The sequence below is a fragment of the Centrocercus urophasianus genome, unplaced genomic scaffold, assembly GCF_019232065.1.
Source record: "Centrocercus urophasianus isolate 14NV4802_14NV808 unplaced genomic scaffold, USGS_Curo_1.0 seq_14, whole genome shotgun sequence".
Lineage (NCBI taxonomy): Eukaryota > Metazoa > Chordata > Aves > Galliformes > Phasianidae > Centrocercus > Centrocercus urophasianus.
Window position 1 is genome coordinate 11,887,258 of NW_024884586.1, and position 18,775 is coordinate 11,906,032.

General features: G+C 42.2%; 1 protein-coding gene across 1 annotated transcript in view; it reads right to left on the bottom strand.

The window, feature by feature from the left end:
• The window catches only part of ABTB2 (ankyrin repeat and BTB domain containing 2), a 133,836-nt gene extending 119,751 nt beyond the window's left edge, over positions 1-14,085 (bottom strand). Inside the window, exon 1 of the mRNA XM_042813340.1 lies at positions 13,146-14,085. Within this exon, the coding sequence (XP_042669274.1) occupies positions 13,146-14,010 (865 nt within the window). The 5' untranslated portion in view covers positions 14,011-14,085. The remainder of the gene's footprint in view (positions 1-13,145) is intronic.
• Positions 14,086-18,775: the final 4,690 nt, after the last annotated feature.

Here is an 18,775-nt window from a genome sequence, read left to right on the forward strand (position 1 = left end):
TCATTTGAAATTATACACATTACTTTACACGGAAAAAATTCCAGCTTTCAAAAAAATAAGCATATAAAATATAAAAAGACATTTAAAGTACACATGCGCATGCACACACAAGCCAGTTTTACTTTACCCTGCCTGTTCAGTAGAACAGATAGCCTGTTCTCTGACTCTCTTTTAACTGCAAACCTTATACTAGCTCTGTATATTTTGGACCCTTTCCCATCCTACCATGATTTCCTGTCTGAGTCTGCAGCCCATGGCAACAGCAGAAAATTGGAGAGCAGGCTCTGCAGATGGTGGTAGGCCCAACACCCTGTGCCAATTTAGTATCTTCTTCCATAACATGTGTGTTATCTAAGTCTTAGCTACAGGGAAGGGTTACCTTCCGGCTAATAAATTATATTAATTTTTATTTATAAACTGTGCTTGCCTTAGGGAAGCTCTGGCCTTTTGCAGTGCACATAAGAAAAAAAAAATATCAAAACAATTCAGGAACACACAGCCTTACATATATATCATCATGCTATAAAAGGAAAATGATACTCTGAACTGCTGTCAAGGAATAAGAAAACTGGTGGTTTTATCACTTCATCCCAGCAGGTGACAGCTCACTGGGACTGTTTAAAAACAAAACAAAACAGCCCCCTCCCCAGATTTATTGACATACAGCACATACATCATCCCACAAAACAACCTGTGACGAAAACTGCAATTTCACATCAGCAACAAAACTTTGAGAGCCAAGATTATACACACGGGGAAAAGGTGCCAGAAACAACTCTGGAGCTGTTTTCCAACAGGAAATCTAGTGTTAGCATGAATCTTCCTTGAGTGGCTTTCATAAAAGACTTTGTATTGCCCTGCTCTGACACCCTCTGGGGGGGTGTATGGAAAACCAGACACGTTTTTCAAGGAGCAATATTAGAAAAGCACGCACTGTTGGAGTCACCTGCTCACTGGTGAGTCTGCAGAACCACATCAGCATGTAGATGCAATAAATCCTGTCAGCCCCTGGCACAGTAGGAAGTATTACTCATGAGACCAAAGCTTCTCCCACTTTAACATGTAAAGCCCAGCAGCTTTCGATGCAAAGTGCTGAAACAAAAATACCTCATGCAGACAGGTGGCCTCAATCCAAGTGATTTCAGTGGAAGATCCCCAGCAACTGCTTAGGAAACAATCTACTCTCTTCCGATGAGTAAAATCATACCTTTGCCATTACAGTGAATCACAGACTAAAACTGATGAGCCACTGCCATATTCCATAATGAAAGTCTCTGATCTCACAGCACTAGTAAATAAATATAGTACACTGGTAAACAAGCATAGTACTCTGATCCAGCTTTTACTCTGTATGATGCCATCAAGCCTAGTTCTCAACTCTTATCCATATTCTTGACTTCTTGCCTTCACCTTCTTCTTCTTACACCACTAAAGATATAATCATTATTAGGAACTAAGAGATTCACAAACCTATGTTCTGGGAGAAAAATGCAAGGTTCACAGCATGTTCCCAAATGCCTGTTTCTCCTCAGTTTAAGTTAGACATATCCCTTGCACCAAGCAATCACAGAAAAGCAACCAAATCAACCATCCTTCCTTCTTCCTTCTACTACATGCAGTGCAGGAAACAAACATTTCAGTGTGTCATAATGTAGTCATAAGTGCAATTATGTACACTGACAAGAGATTTATGAGTGTATGTTTGAAGACCTGTATTTGTGCAGGGAACCAGGTTAACTATATCCCTGCCAAATGCTTGAACTGAAAATTCTCTGCATTTTCAACACAGCATACGGAGTCATAGCAAGATCAATCAGCCTCCCAAATTCAGATTTATCGTCAATTTAGTTGATCATTCTTAAGAAAAAGTCAGATTTTTTTTTTTCCTGCAAATCTCAATTCATTTTCACAAGTAACAAGAATTTGATTTAATCATGTCCTGAATACTCACCACTGAAATCAAAATAAGCATGAAACAAGAAGCAAGAACTAATAGAGCATTTTCAAAGGGTTGTGCTGTGTTGTTTTTTTTCCCCCCTAATTACAGATGTACTACCTCTAAAGAAGAAAAACCCCAGTAATAATTGGGAGAAAAGAAGCAATATTTGCTACTCTGGATTATGATCAAAGGTGCATTCAAGCTAATGGAAGTGATTCCTTTCTCTCTGTCAAAACTAAACTTTAAGGTAAGCGGTACATCTCAGACACTCTGAGCCTGCTTTCAGTAGTAGCTCCTTGTGAGCAATTCTGTCAGTTTTCCTACTTGCTGGTCTTATTGTCATCACCCTCAAGTATCACATCAGTTTAGACAAAACTGATAAAGTAATATTCACTAAAGCCCAGACTTCTACACGTACTGTCAAAACATAAGAGAACTTTGCATGACACTTCTTGGAAGAAAATCCATAAAACCATAGACAAGCTTTAGATGTCTTCATATATTGATAACAGAAGGAAACGGTTTATCTTTATTAGTTGTTTTTAATATGACTGGGTTGCTTACTATTATAGCTTTCTATCTTCTTCCTCCCACTCTAAATTAAACAATCACTTCAGTGTAGGCATCCAAAGGCACCTTATAAATTTGAAATAACAACTTACAAGTGCTAGGATCCATACTAAGACCATAACAAAGCTGTACCAGTTCAAATCTGGAGAGATTTTTATGATCCTTATCCTGGCAGTTTTGTTTAGTCTAAGCTCAGCACAAGAACAGGGCATGTATGTTGAAAGGAAAGATAACATTCAGAATTAAAGAGCAGAAATTCAGAATGCAATTAACCAGACATTATATCCAACCCCTTAAAAGGAAATAATTTTTGTTATATAGTATCCTTGTGTTATTATACATCCTCAACATTTTGCTTAGATCTGTGGTATTAACTCAGGAAATTGAAAAAAAAAAACAAAGGAAGAAAGGAAACCTCTCAACCATTTGTGATGCATAAACAGACGAGTATTTCTGAGGACAAATTTATGGTGTGCAACAATAATGTTTCTCATGGTTCACATTAATGATTCTTCCCAATCTCAGCATACAGTAAAACACTCCAAAATATTATCTGTCACAAAAACGCACGTAAAATCCAAGGCATTTGGCATGTTCCTACTGATCTCCTCCTAAGGTTTCTTCGACAAATTCTGAAGAATTAAAAGGGATGAGAAGCCAATGGAGCTAAAATCATTTCCCCATCTTTAATCAAATAATCCTCTCAGATACCTGAAAAGACCAAGCACTCTATACACTGTACAGGCAAGGTTCCCTCTTAGCCTCAAGAGAAAGTTACCCAGGCTGTGACAACATTTTCAGAAGGCAGTAAAGTGTTGCACATTAATTCCAGCAAGAGTCAGACTCACAAGTGACCAAAGGACACCCTCAAAGACAGCACTCCAAAATGACCGTATGCAGACAGGTGCTCTCTGCCTTCCTGCACTTACACATAGCTAGGGCAGAAACTTGTCCTCACACCTGTGTTCCTCACAAGCTACAGAAGCATGCTGCTTCCCCAGCCATAAGGGGCAGCTAAGTGCACTATTTCAATAGTTGCACTATTTCAAGTGGAAGAGAGAGGTTAAAAGAGACTGCAGGACTGTCAGTGGCTTACCCAGAGTCATAGTCAATGAGTGAACTGTCCCGATGCAGCTAGACAACTGCTGTTTTTTGGGGATTTTTTGCTTTAATCTGTTTGCTTTGTCATCAGGCTGTACTGTATGGTGTATTAGACAGCCATTTAATTAAAGCAAACCAAACAAAACTGTATTTATAATAAATCCATAAGTTCTATTAAAACAACAAGAAGCAAAAAAAAAAAACTTTGAAGAAAGACTAAGAGGCTAAACTGGCCCACTTCCCTGTCTCAGCAATTTGCCAATACTCAACTCCTGACCTTCAGCTGAAAGAGTAATGTGCTTCTCTCAACAGCACTAAAATGTAAATACTAGAGGAAAAATCAATTCACTGTCATTTTGGAATTAAGAAATAAAATAAATCCAGAACTATACAGAGCCAAGAAAATAATAATTAAGTCTCTGTTTAGCTTTTTAACGTATAAGAAGTTCCAGCATAAACATACAGTTACATTTTCTTTTTTATTCTTCAGGTCCCAGTCAGAAGTCTGTAGATTGGTCTAGAATAAAAAGTGATAAAAGGATCCAACACGAACTGCAAGATTGTAAGCACTACAGAAAAGGACAAGCGGATTATGTCTTTCATGGTGTTTCTTCCCTCTCATCCCTGTAATATCATAAACAATATTTACTTTGATCTTACATAACCCCCTAGCAAATTCACCAGTTGTTATAAGTCTCCATGCATCAACTGAAAAGCTCGTCTGAAATGTTTATTTGGCTCCAGCTTAGTCTTCAGCTCACGATTATACCATAGATGTCCTTAACCATCACGAGCATTTTGGTGTCACTCCAAGAGAGCTACAGCAATTACTAAGGCACTTTTTTGTTGTTGTTATTGTTTATATCAAGACTTCTTCATTTCTGCAATGGAAGAGAGAAATGCAGTCTCCTGGTTGATTGCAATGTTACAAAAAAGCATCAGCTTTAGCTTTGTTTTTTTAAGCTCTCCCCTAAAAACAAACACCACCAAAATTCCACAAAAGCAATGCCTAGACTTTAATTTCACTTCTACACACCCAGCAGAACACCTGTCAATAGCCAAGATGCATCTTCTCGGTGGAAGACAGCATAGTTTGCACACCACAAGAGGGAAAGCTTGATATGAAACAGGAGTGATGTACACCAACCTAAGATGATTAAGATGTTTTCCCATTTACTGACCTTATCATTCCTGAAAACTCTTTGCAAACTGAATGAATGACACCTTACGGCATGTTCCAGAAGGTGGTGATGTGAACTGAGGCATAAAGCAGGTAAAGTAGCCTAGTGAACATCAGACAATTTTTAAAAAAAAAATGGTTCAGGTGCAATAGTAGGACAAGTACAAGACCTACAAGTGCTCTGGCTTACAACTAACCTGAGTTATCTGAATTAAATGCATACACAACACCAGACAGTTTTTGTTTATTCAACAGGAAATTAAATAAATTCTCAACTCATGTGACCCGAGTTAATTATTTTCATGGATTACAGCCCACAATCTGGGCTTTGCTGAGAGTCTACTTCAGAGATAAGAGCATAAAAAAGATCAATTCCAAGCAACTGCCTGTTAGAGGACCACCACCACAAAAACTGTCAGCCAGACTATAGCTCTGGAAAGCACACAAGTAATAGATTTCCAGCAAATGAGGAGGAAGCTAACAATTCTAAATTACTTTTGTCTGCACATAGCATGTCAGCAGGTAGATTTTAAAAGAGAAGGACTTACTAGTTTGCAATTTCATTTAACTTGTATTTAAAGGCCTGAGCCTTAGTTTCCAGTCATGAAAATGACAGCAGTTACAGCACACCCTTCCCTCAGAAGCTATTTTCAAACTATTAATTCTATTCCACATACTCCACGCCCACAAAAGCTGCAACAACCCAGCAGGCTACAGGCAGGTATAACACAGGCAGACACTTTAATTAGAGACTCAGCCATGCCCTGCCCGTAGCTGGCCAGTCCCAACACTGAGCTCTCCTCACTCAATGTGCCAACCATACCAAATCATACCGACTGAAGCCAAAGACTTCCTAAGCACTAGGATGAGATCACAACGCCAGCTTTATTTGTGACCTAAGTCAGAAGGCAAGTCTGGATGCGTTTGGCTGGAAGGAACAAACCTTAACTTCATCTATCAGCATTTGCGCATCTTCTCCTCTATTGTTACCTTCCCTTGATAAGGCCTTGACTGTCAACAAGACTTCATTTTAAAGGCTTTCCTTGCTCACAAATGCACAGCTTTGTCCTTAAATCGACACTGATATTCCTAACTATGTCTAGCAATAGTATTTCTTTAAACTCATGTTCTCTAAGGGAAGCAATCAGACGAATCAAAAGAAGGAATCAAACAAATAAATCAAGAAATCATGAAGTCACCATACTCCTGGTTTTACTACTATCACAAACTTGCTTAGATTTAAGTGGATGTCAAGTGTCACGCACTTATATATTCAAAACAACATGGAAATTAGTCCCACTAAAACAAAAGCATAAGAAATAATTGATTGTTTATCAGCCAGCATCCTAAGAGTTGAATGTAAGCAGACATTTTCTCATGCTGCCTAGTGGTGGAGTAGAACTTACCACGCAAGGTAGTTTTCCACTCACTGTCCTGAGTGTAAGACTGCAAAGCAAAACTACTCAGCCTGTAAGGGTGTGAAGATATTTATAAACACTGACCACATGTACTAACTTGAAAAGTTTAACATTTACTACATAAGAGCTTGTTTCCAAACATTCAAGGGAATACAGATTGGTGAGGAATTTGCTGGGCACTTCTGAGTAGCTAGAGAGTTCTTAGTTTTGATTTTCCTTATTTAGAATCTTCTTTTCATTTCAATGGCTCAAGATAGTTGGTCAAGATAAACACCTACTGATTTTGCATTTTATATTAAGGACACCACAGCAAAACAATAATACCTTTAGCCTTATTGTTCCATTTTCTTACACTGCCATAAGTATCTTTAAACATGAACTCACTTTTAGTTCAACCTTAAGATCCTTGGTTGAAGTTTCCAAGCATGAGTATTTTTTGGGCCTTCTTTCCTTCAGAAGTAACTTAGATACTTCAGTCCTAAGCACATGCCCCTCAGCAACTCAGTAATTGCATAAGTGAATTTTACTCAGTCTATTGTATGTAGGCATTTTCAGTACTTCACTTTTTACATTTCATGTAACACAAGGCTTTATAAGTTTAAACATCAGCATCGTATACTCATGCATTGCAACACCTGGCTAGTGAGGGTGACAGAAAAATGAAAGAGATAAGGCAGGAAGCTCTAGATGGGCCAAACAGTATGATACTAAATCATACTAGGTATAGGCACACAAATCAATTATTAAGGCAGGAAAGTGTTACAACATTAATACTGAAATCTCACCTCAATGCCATTAACATAATTTATTCAAAATGCACTTCCTCCTATGGTAGTGCTGAAACTGGCTTAGGAAAAACTCCAAATCAAGTAGAATTAAGATTTCTGAACAATTCTAATATATATAACATCTGTGCACTGGGTGAGAGCTCAAGAAAGAGGAGGAAATCTGTAATGACAGTAATCAATTAGGGAAGTTCGCTGACAATCATCAGCACTCCCTGGATTAAGAAAATTCTGTCTTGGTCTCAAGAGCAGGTAGGCAGTTCATACTTGTAGCTTTAGCAGCAATCCAAACAGCAATAGACATCAGTCTGAATACCACAGGACATAAACTTTTCTTTTTTTTTTTTCTCCACTCCAGAAGTTCCTTCTGCACAGACCTGGCTCCTCAGTTTCAGAGGAATAAGTTGTCACCAACATTGATTCCACTTGAAATAATCCAAATATCAGCCTTTGCAGATAGCAGTTACATACCGAGGGAGTTTCAGTGCTTGATCTGAAACCAAATGAACTGAATGGATCCAAATTTTATTGCCACTGTGTAATATCAGCAATTTGAAAGAATAATTTAAGCCAGCATAACTACATTGTTTGTTTTACTACCTGAAAAATATGTATGCACGTATAAACCCACTATAAAGAAAGAAGTAATAGGTATTTTAGCTTTACTTGATCTTCCTCCTAAGATTCATATCTGCAGATTTTTATATTTTTAATTGTGCATCAGTGGTTTGCATTTATAACAGACACGAACATATATATACAAGCACTAACATTAGGCTCAGAGAATTTGTCCCTGTGGGTTTGTGGATACAAATCCAGGTACTTGCGGGAGTAGAAGCACACAAGATATGCTGAAGTATGTTTGTACAGAGGTGAACAAGCTGTAATTCAAACAAGATCATGGCTACAGCCATCTCATTTGCCATGGAAACATGCGTGAGGATCTAACATCTTCCTGCCTAGGAAGCCTGGTAAGGAATATGTGAGCACAGCAAAATGCACTCAACCTGACCCAATAAACAGAAGTTGCATAGCGAGGCCAATGCATCAGTTATGCTGTATACAGGCTGAAAAATCAGCAGCCATTTTTAAATCACAGCATCAGGTAAGTTGGAAAAGACCTTCAAGGTCACCAAGTCCAACCATCAGCCTGAGCAACCAAGTCCCATCACTAAAGCATGTCCCTCAGTGCCACATCCATGCCTCAAATACCTCCAGTTGCCAAGACTCCCCCACTTCCCTGGGCAGCTGCCCCAATGCTTGATCACCATCTTGTGAACAAAATATTCCTGGCAACAATCTGAACCTCCCCTGGTCACCTTGAGACTATTTTCTCTCATCCTACCACTTATGATCTTTTCTCTAGGCTTCTGGATTTTCAGCCAATGCACTGATGAGGCTGCCAGACAGCCAGGAACTTAAAGGACACCTTCCTTTCCACTTCAATGGAGGGATGGACGGCCTTTTATCCACTCTCCCATCAATGTACCTGAGCCTGCCCCCACACAATAAGAGGCACGATCCAAGAGCATTCCAGCCCAAAGACATTTATTCACATTAGCAAGGGCAGGAGAAGTTCCCCAGCCCACAGAAAGCTTTCAGCCAGTGCAGTGTTAACAGAAGATGGCTTAGCTTGCCAGCAGGTGCAAATGAAATCCTGTCCCATGTCTACCAAGCAAGCTGATCAGGTATTAGGGGAGCCCAGAGCAGAGATTAGACACAGCTGTGTGATTCACAGCTATAACCAAGGAGCTTCAAACCACTGCTTAAGATGTATGCATTTCTGTTAGACCATGATATGACACAGAAGACAGATGTGGTGGTTTATTTATTTTAAATGATTTGTACACAAGCTGACGTACAGCTGCATTTCTTCTCAGCATAGCTTATTGATGGCAGTTGCAGCTCCCTTCCCCAAAATAACGCCCTCCCAGCATGCAGCTTTGCTCAGTACTTGTGAAGCTGATAGCTTATTAAAATTGATGAGGCTCTTTATGAGCACACCGGTTTGTTCAGTTCAGATAACAAAAGGACATTCACTGAGAAGTCACAAATGTATTCTTTCAGTGCTGGGTCTCAGTACAGCACAAGACTACACTGAAATAAAACACATTTCACACCAGCTAAATAACTACAAAAGTAATTTTTAAGAATGGTGTTGCTCTAAAGAAAAAAAAAATCTCAATGCTAAAATCAGCACTAAATTTTAACCTATATAGGCACAATGAGATACACGAAAGAAAATCAGGCTAGTAAGTGAGACTAAACCCTACAGCCATGCTCGACTCTTGGTAGACAGTCCTGCAGTGTTGACTATCGCAGAGTAAAAACCTCATCTGTGGAATAACTCTATAAAAAAAAAAATAATAATAATAATTAAAAAAAGAGCATCTTTTCAAAGAAAAATGAACTTATTTCAGACTGTTTTTACTGCTTGCTGGCTAAAAAATTAACATGCTAACTCATTGATTAGTTCATCCACAGAGACCCTAAAGTGTCTCAGCTAAGAAGTACATGAAGAAACAGCATTACTGAGTTAAATTCTTCTTCTTTTTCTGCAGGAACATCTGTCAACACTTACATCTCCAGAACATCAGGATGTGCTGATGCATAAAATCACACAGCAGGTGTATCGGCTGCCACAGGAGCATTCAGCAATAACCAGAGACTTCAGTACAACCTAAGTGCTGTTGTTAATAGCACAGTAATATCAAAACATACCTGAAGCATTGACAGTTCAGATTCTAACAAATTACACATCAGTCAAATCAAGTAGAAGAATCACATTTCCAAGGTCAGTTCATATTTCTTCTAGTCTCCCAGCAAATGTTTTAAATGAGTTGACTCTGATATTCCAAGATAGAATGTGTAAAATTCCCTGTGAAACTACCGGATGCATTCTCTACTTCTGCTTTATCAATCCAAGGGATATCATACATCTCCACCTAGTTTAAAATGGAAAAAGAAACACGTATGCCAAGTTATGAGACTTGGAAAAAAAAAAGAACCAACAAAAAACATTCCAGTTGCAATGCTGTTCAGCAGCTGCTAATCACTTCTGTTGCCTTTAAAGATATTTCACTTTTCTTCCAACTTGCACTGCATTATTTTGCAACATCCCACCCAGACTCCAAGAACACTTAGCCCTGGGACGTGTTAACATACCCAGGGAGCACCACAGAGCCCACAAGCTCAGGTGGCATTCCTGCTTCAAGGACAGAACTCACAGAAACAGAAACTGCCTCACAGATACTACGGATTGTTGATTAAAGAACAGCTTCATAGAGAGGGTAAAACAAATAAATAAACAAACCATAGATTATTGTTTATTTAAAAATAAAACTGAAATCCCCCTTAAGCATCTAGAGAGCTTTAAGCTTCACTCTTCACACACCAGGTGTTAATTAAAATGTTTGTTATAATAAACACTAAGCTTCCAGCCTCCAAAGCCATAAGAATACCTACTGGACTACTTTATTTGATGGGAGATTAGCTGCAGAAGGAGAACAGGTCTAAATACCAGTCTCTCAGGAACTTAGAAAGATTCATGTGTTCACTTACTGTTTCTTAGACTCCAAGGAAGCATGCTATCCTGATCTAATAATGAAAACCGTATTCAATAGATCTTAATGCCATAAAGGTCCATTATGATAATCCAGTGCAATCTTCTGCATAGTACACTGCCAAGGATTTCATACAGAGATTGCAATGCTTGACTGGAGTTGGAACTTAACCTCTAAGAGCTTTTTATCTCTAGCATCAAACTCAGTACTATAAGACAAAACCCAACAAACCTGTGCCAAGTTTGGAATTTACAAGTACTCCATTAAAATGTTCTTACTGTAAAAAGAAACCAAGACAACAGTAAAGCAGTGAAGACTGTTCCTTACTCTGGAAGAAATCCAGTTATTTTACCACTAGATCTACCTCAGATGTAAATTAAGGACAAAATCATTTGAGAGTGCTGTGGAGAGCGATGTGAATACTAGTAATTTACAATTCCTATGGGGAGAAAGAATAAGCAAGGTATTTCAAGCTTTTTGCATCCACAGTGTGACCTTACAATTGCAAGGAAAGCCATTTAGAAGATTCACTGACTTGTGTCAGGTGAAATACTTGTGACAGACTGTCACAGGAAATCACAGTGTACCTTCATATGCACTTCATTCAATTTTCAGACTTAAAAAAAAAAAATGCATTCAATTATTGACAGAATTGATCTGAAAGACAAGAGCAACAAAGAGAGAAGCCAACCCCCCCACGGCCAATGACTGCTTGGTATTGCACTACACAAGTGTTATCGTAACTGACCATTTGCTGTTTTGAATATTTATAAGCATTCCCTGCACAGTCACTCCAACTTTCATTGAGCACCAGCTTCCAAGCATTCACTGCCCTTTTTCCAAGAAAGATCTCTCTTAAGAAGGAGGGAAAAAAAATATAAGAAAAAAATCTCTGCAAAGGACTGACTTCCTTTTACACACAGAAATAGACAGAAGCACTGAACTCAGAACATCTCGAGTGCACAAATAGAATCACAATATTTTATTCTACCTTACAATGAACAAGAGAGGGAACTGAGTCCTATTTTTGTACCTGGAGACAAATACTCCCACAGGATTATGATAAACATTTTGGCAGAAGACAAGACATCCCCATACCTTTATAGACTTGTAGCAAAGAATTCGTAGTTCAAAAACTAGATGTCTGCCTGTCTGATATGGTTACATATTGTACCAGCACCAGGAGCACAGCCCAGGCTCCTGGAATTTATTTCACATGCATTTAGTAGTATAATCACTGGACAGAGTGCAGATAGAGCACATGAGAGGGTTTGTGAGCAGCCATCCTCCTACAAAGCAAGAATGAAGCAGGCTGACCTGATGTGGAGATGCTGCAGCACTGCGCCTCTGCACTATGGATGTGAATCACTGTTACTGTTTGGACACCAAGTAGCAGTGGGCTGTCAATGCACCCACAGAGCAGAAGTCAAGGGAGCCAACCTTTCCCTTTTAAAGTATTTCATTAGCAACATTCACCCGATGTATCTCTGTTCCTCAGAAAATCTGCTCCTTGTCTCTTGCCGTGAGATTACCTTTTGCAGAGGATCTAGACACTTGGTTTTATACACAGTTAAAACAGGAAGGTATTCTGTGTGGAACGCCTGATTGTAACAATGAGGCCAGCAAAGGCCATGAAACTGTGTGTGGATAGACTACTTGTCCAAATTAAATGTTTCTCTAAATTTTCCACAAAAAAAAAATATGGTGCTCCTCAATGTGACGATGCAAAACAAACAGTACAGGTTCTCAACAGAACTGTCAAGACTTAAGCCTTTCAAATTGCTCCTCATTGTTTTAAGTGGAGGTCAACATTCCTCTGTCTGGTTATTTCCTCAACTGTTCAAAAAAAAAACCAAAAAACAAAAAACCACCAACTGCTTTCTGAACAAGTTACAGACGTACCTTAATGCTATGTTATTCTCATTACCAAGGCACCATCCCACATACTCATTTTGGCAAGCCAAGCTCAAGCTCGTTTATGACATGAGTGCAATTATAACACAGACTTCTGGGGAGCAAGAAGCAAGTCTAAGTGAGAAGCAGTTAGACATTTCTGTTCAGAAACTAAATTTCACTACCGCAAAGGAAAAAAAGACCTCAATGTTGTTTTCCCTCTCCAGGCTGTATGTGGGAACAGCATCTTTAAGACGAAACTGCGAAATTGTCAGTGTGACTTATTACACATTGGCAGGAGACCAAAGTAAACTTTGTTCAAAACACTGACTGTATTTTTCAGAAGAGCATCTCGCAACGCACATTTCACCCTCTGAGCGCCAAGAAGCAACGCTCACATGCCAGTTTGAGCAGGAACACTCCCAGCAGCAGCTGGTAGAAAGTCAGAAGACATCTGTTAAGTCAGCAGGGCTTGGCTTCCCACCACCTCCGCACCTCATATAAACTGGTATGCCCTAAGAAAGCGGTGTCATTCCAGTCTGGTAGACATCCACTTTGTGTGTGCACAGGACGCTATCTGGGCACAATTCTGATGAAAAGCAAAACAAACAAACAAAAAACAACCTAAAAAAACCCAAGCCCATGGAAAGCATCTATTTTAACGTGACATTTGCTGAGATGAAGGCTGGCCCTTACCGTTAGCGTTCTTCCCACAGATGAGGTGCTCGTACGGCTGCAGCACTCCCCAGAGCTCAGCATCGTTGTTGATCACCATCTCCAGGATTTCAGCCGAGATCTCCCCTCCACCGCCGTCCGGGCTCTGACTCGCCAGAACCCTGCCCTTGATCTCTTCTACCAGGTTCTCCATGCAAGCGGTCAAGGAGATGGCCGCGTATTCGTGGATCCTGACCGAGATCCTGGTGTCCACCATCCACCTGAAGAACCTCCCCACCGAGAAGGTCAGCCCGCACCTGGCCGATTTGCCCTTCCTCAGCCCGTCCCCGGCGCTCATGCTGTAGAGGGAGAGCGCCCTGACGGCGGCCAGCACGCAGCTCTCGGCCAGCGCCCAGCTCTGGATGAGCTTGACGGCGCTCTGCACCTCGAAGCGGGTGCACTTGGAGTGCATGACGCTCAGGCGCTGGGCCTCCCTGGAGACGCGGATCAGAGCGCGTCTCAGCAGCTGGGAGAGCCGCCGGACGGCCTCGACGGAGAAGGGCCGGCCGCTCCCGTCCCCCTTCGCCTTTCGGAGTATTCTTCCGATGTCTTCATCGCTCCAAGGGTACTCCTCCAGATCCGGCAGCCTCGGGCACTTGGAAAAGATATCGGCGACCTCGGGGTCCTCCGGCAGCACCGTGTTCACCGTATCCCAGCTGTTATTCCGACTGTTCATGGAGCCCGAGTAGTACCACCAGTTGCCCCTGTGCTGAGAAGAGGTGAAGGCTTGGGAGTTGGACTTGGACGAGGAGAGGCTGAGGGACCTGCAGGAATCCCCTGCCCCATAACCAGAGTCCAGAGTCAGATCCTCCAGGGTCTTCAGAGTAGAGCTGTATATCCCAGCCATAGGAAAGTCGGGCGGGCCAAACGCGAGGCGCGCGAAAGGTGAGGCCGGAGCGGATCCCTCCTGCGCTCAGCGACCCGGAGCCGCCGGCCGAGCAGCGGCGTAGCGGGCGGGAGCTCCCTCGGCACGCCGGCTCCGCCGAGGGCCGGCTACCTCCATGCCGCGGGCCGGCTGCGCTCGGCCATCTTCCGTCCCAGAGCGGCCGGCGGCGGCGGACGGAGGGGCGGCGGCGGACCGGGCTGTTCGCGAGGCCCCGGAGCGGGCGCGAGGCGGGCTGTGCGCGAGCCGCTCGGCGGGACACTTGCGGCGGCTCCGACTCAACTTCTCCGCCGCGCCTCCGCCGGGCGCCCCGCACGGCCGCATGCAAACGAGCTGAGGGGAGAGGCACCAATCGGCGGCGCCGACGGGGATCGTCTCCGCCACTGGAAGCCGAGCTGGGCGGCTAGTATGCAAAGCGGGCGGGTGGGCGGGGCACGGAGGGGACGGGAGGACAGCCGGGCGCGCGGCTGCGGATCCGCGAGAGTGCAGCGCTGCTTTGCGCCGCTCTCGGCCGGGCGGCGCGTGCCTCCCCGGTGCCGCCAGCACAGCGCAGCCCCGGCCGAGCCGCGAGAGAAAGCCGCCTTTGTGGCGGTCGTCTTCCGCCTTCGCCAGCCCCTCTTCGACAGCCATCCGAAGCGGCTCCCGGTGTTTCCCCGCTTTCTCGGATCGAGGGTCGCGCACGCCCGGTTCGCACCCCCCCGCTCCTCCGCCGGGACCAGCGGCTGAATGGGGGATTGTGCGGGCTGCGGCATGCCGGGCTCTGAAAGGAGCCTTTGTGCGGCCGTTTACACAGCCCCGACCTTGAACCGCGCAGTGCGAGCGGCGTCCGGCAGCGCCCCCCAGCGCCTTCGGGTCGGCAGCCGCAGCGCGGGACGAGGGCGCCACCTGGCTGCAGCACGGCGCCACGTGCGCGGCTGCCCCACCTCGACCAGCGCTGCAGCTTCCCCCCACCGAGGATCGCGAGCCGGGCGGAACGCGATCCTTAACCTTCTTCCAGTCACTTGAAAATAAAGCACCTCAGCACTTTATTTGTGCTCCACGGGTGGTTCAGAAATATGATTTTTTTTCCCCTACATCTTTCTAGTACCTCAGTTATCAATTCAAACTTCTCCATTTTGTTGGACTTTTCAGGCCTGAGCGCTGTGTTTAAGAGCAAGACCAATAAAGACACCAGAGCTGGCCAAACACGTGGTAATAAGCACCTAAATGTAAGACGAGGCATTACTGATTCAAAGTAAGCTGTTGCAGGTCCTGTGCATTCAGTCAGTATGCTTGTTTTGCAAAACACTGCCTTCCCTCTTTCACATCCATATTTAATCCTGTATGTTAGGTACAGAATACTGCCAAGTTCTTCCCCTTAAATTTGCTTTGTTCCCACATAGTGCCCAGGCCCATCTGGACCACAGCTGCCGAAGTCCTCTTGTTCACTTCCACCCCCTTCATGCCCCCCTACGTGTCCCCTATGTCCTGAAAGCACCAGCACACCAGCACTATGCTTTAATTCCTTGCCTAACATATCAGATTGTACACATCCTCCTTTCCCCTCCGCCCCCATCTTCACGCTAAACCCTGTAGGAATAAAAATCAGACGGGGAGAACAATCTGTCATCTCTCACACTAAAAGGCCTTTGTGCTTTGTCCTGTGATGCCCATTCACAAAGCTTGCTCTAAATTTCTAAGGTTCTGCCTGCTTCCGCTGAGTCACACTATTACAAAATGAAACATGAATTGCTGAGAATTGCTACCTGGTTGACCAGCAGAAACTTTATTATTTAAAGAAAATGCAGCGGTGTGTTTATATACAGCTTTACATTTCTACATGTCACATCTACCATTCTCACTATCACGTCCCCTCTCCTCCTGTACAGTTTGTTATTCCTACAATACCAAGTAATTTAACACCACAAAAATCACCCAACTTAACAGCACTATCTGCTTTCTTAACTCCCTCAAGCAGTATTTCCTCGTGGTTAGAAGTTAAACTCCTTGCCATTTTTAGAATTACACAGGCAACGTTTTCTTACAGGACAATACACTGCCTGGTAAATCTTTCTCTCCCTTCAATGAAACGAGACCACCAACCTTCTCCCAAAGCAGACAAACCACACAGCAGAAACCCCTTGAGGGCAGAAGAGATATTCCTTACTGAAGATCTAAACCTGAAGGCAAACCATGTGATAAAAGCAAAACTTTCTGGGACATGGGAAGAAGGGAAAAGAGAAACGAAAATGAGACATATTTGTGTTTTTACCAGCACTTCCTAATTTCCCACAGGTTATTTATCCACAGAGGAACAAATTCATCGTGTTGCTGGTGTTCTCCAGTGTCTCTATCATAGAACAGCTAAATGAAGAATAGGGCGTGGAAAGAAGCAATCAAATTATTTCCTTCAAAATGTTTTCCTTTATGGAAGGAATTTGTTTGCTTTCAGACCAGACGTGTATTTGTAACTGAACTACAGACTACATTATGAAAACCAAGGCATGTTTCCAGAATGCAATTATTATTCCAGCTCACACAAAATTGCCAGCCCCCAAAAAATCAAAGCACTGATAACAAGTTGACATTTCTTGCTTTAAAAAGACAAAACAAGCATCATGCTGCCTTTATGGTTTTGACTGGAGCCATTAGGGATCACGTGTTTAAACACTGAGAGTCAACTTTTGCTTTGGAACGGAAGAGTTAAGAATGGAAAAGCTATTGAAAGACTTCCAGGATCAGAGGCTCCAAGTATGTAACAGCAGAAATCCCATCATAAACAAAATCTTCATGCTTTAGAAGCCCCATTTTCTTTCATTTAGAGGCCTCAGACCCAGGTGTTATTCCAAGCTCAAATGCGCTACAGATTATAAAAAAGTCTTAAGACTATAATTCAGAAGCACATCAAAATTAATTGGAATTAAAAAGCATCATCATTCTCTGACTTACAAATAGCAACTAGACAAATAACATCAAACCCACTTTTAAGGAAATAGAAAAAGCGAATGTAAAACCCCTACGAATTTAACTTGTACAAAAGACTCCAAATTAATACATTTAAGTGGCCAATAATTATATTAATATCACCTTCTGCAACCAGAAATTTTAACATATTCCTGGAACACAATATTCACACTTGCTGTAGTAAGCAACAAAAACATTCCTTACCAGCAAGTCCCACATGAGCTAACTTCAATCATTCTGAAGTAAAGAAGACTCAGTTAGTTCCATGAGAAAAAGTAAAAGCAACAGCAAAACATCCCCAGCACAGCAATCAGAAAAACTATTCGAACAGTGCAACCAAACCCCTAAATTAGTACATCCAAAGCACCTGGCAGAGGAGCTGTTTGAAGCCTTATTTTTGCACCTGTGATGGTTACCACTAGAACTTTTTTTTCTTTTTTTTTTTTAATTTGAGCAAGTGCTAATTCTGTTTTTAGTGCTGTAAGATTATACAACGTTTATCTGGTGTGTTTTCCACTGTATTGCAAAATCTCCGTACAGCAAAGGTCTTCATTTTCCTGTCTAACACAAATTGAGGGTCTGTTTCAGCAAATTACCAAATAGTGGTTGCTGATCTCACCAGCTAGCAAGTAATAATGGAGGCACCAACTGCACCCTCCCAAGGGGAGACTTCTTCCTGGTATGTAATGAGGTCAGTTTCTTCTACACTCATCTTGGTGCAGAATATATTTCTAAAGCTTATGGCATTAAAATTTCAGAACATGGTAGTTGATAATTTATAGGTAAATTTACCACATAGCAGTAATTACATTTTAAAAAGAGAGCGTAGAATCTCATGCCTTTCAAAATCCTCAGAAAATCATACTATCCCTGTGTAAACTCTTCAGGTACTTCAAACGCGCTGGAATTTTCTACAGAGAACGTACTGAAGAAATCTCCAGGCTTTTTAGTAATAAATAGAGATTTTACTTTCTCCCTAAGTTTTATCTGTGATTCAGCAGAGAATAAAACTATATTTTGCTATTAATAATTCCACAGAAAGTTTTCTGCTTATTTTTCTCTCCAGTTGGTCTAATAATGGAAGTTTGCTACTGTATGGGAGATGTTAAGTCCACTAAGAACCACTGATTGAGCACCTGGGGAAAGGACCAGTCAGCCCTGGGAGCACAGGTGAAGGCAATTCAGCTGCGTGACAGGAAGGGATGGAACCTGGCTGCACCTCTCTTAGACCTCATTTAAGGGCTGGCTGCCACTGGGGAAGGATCTCTAGTAGGAGATTCCCCCTTGGTGAAGCTTTCACTTGCAAGCCCAGTGTCTTCTGATACGGGTGAGTGATCTTTTTTTCTTTCCTTCCTTTATGGCACCTTTCTCTCATGGTGGCTTTTTTGTCATTGCATCTTTGTTGCAGTACCTTTCCCATTGTACTGATCTGTCTAATTGCTGCAACTGCCCTCACAGCTCTTGTCTCATGGAAATCCATAGAACTGTCAAAGCAGAACTTCCATTTTTTAATTTCTCTTCATTTTTTTTTTTTTTTTTTCCTGTAAGTTACCTTTGTCTAGGAATTAGTGCTAATTCATTTCTCTATCACTTGAAATGATAAGGTTAAGGAGCATTTAACTGATTAGACATACAAAGGTTTTTGGGGTCTGGGAATACGAGCGCTGAGGGAGCTAGCTGATGTCACTACAAGACCACTATTCAACATCTTTGGAAAGTCACAGATGTTGGGGGAAGATTCTTGAGGACTGGAAGGAAACAAATGTAATTTCTATCCCTAAAAAGG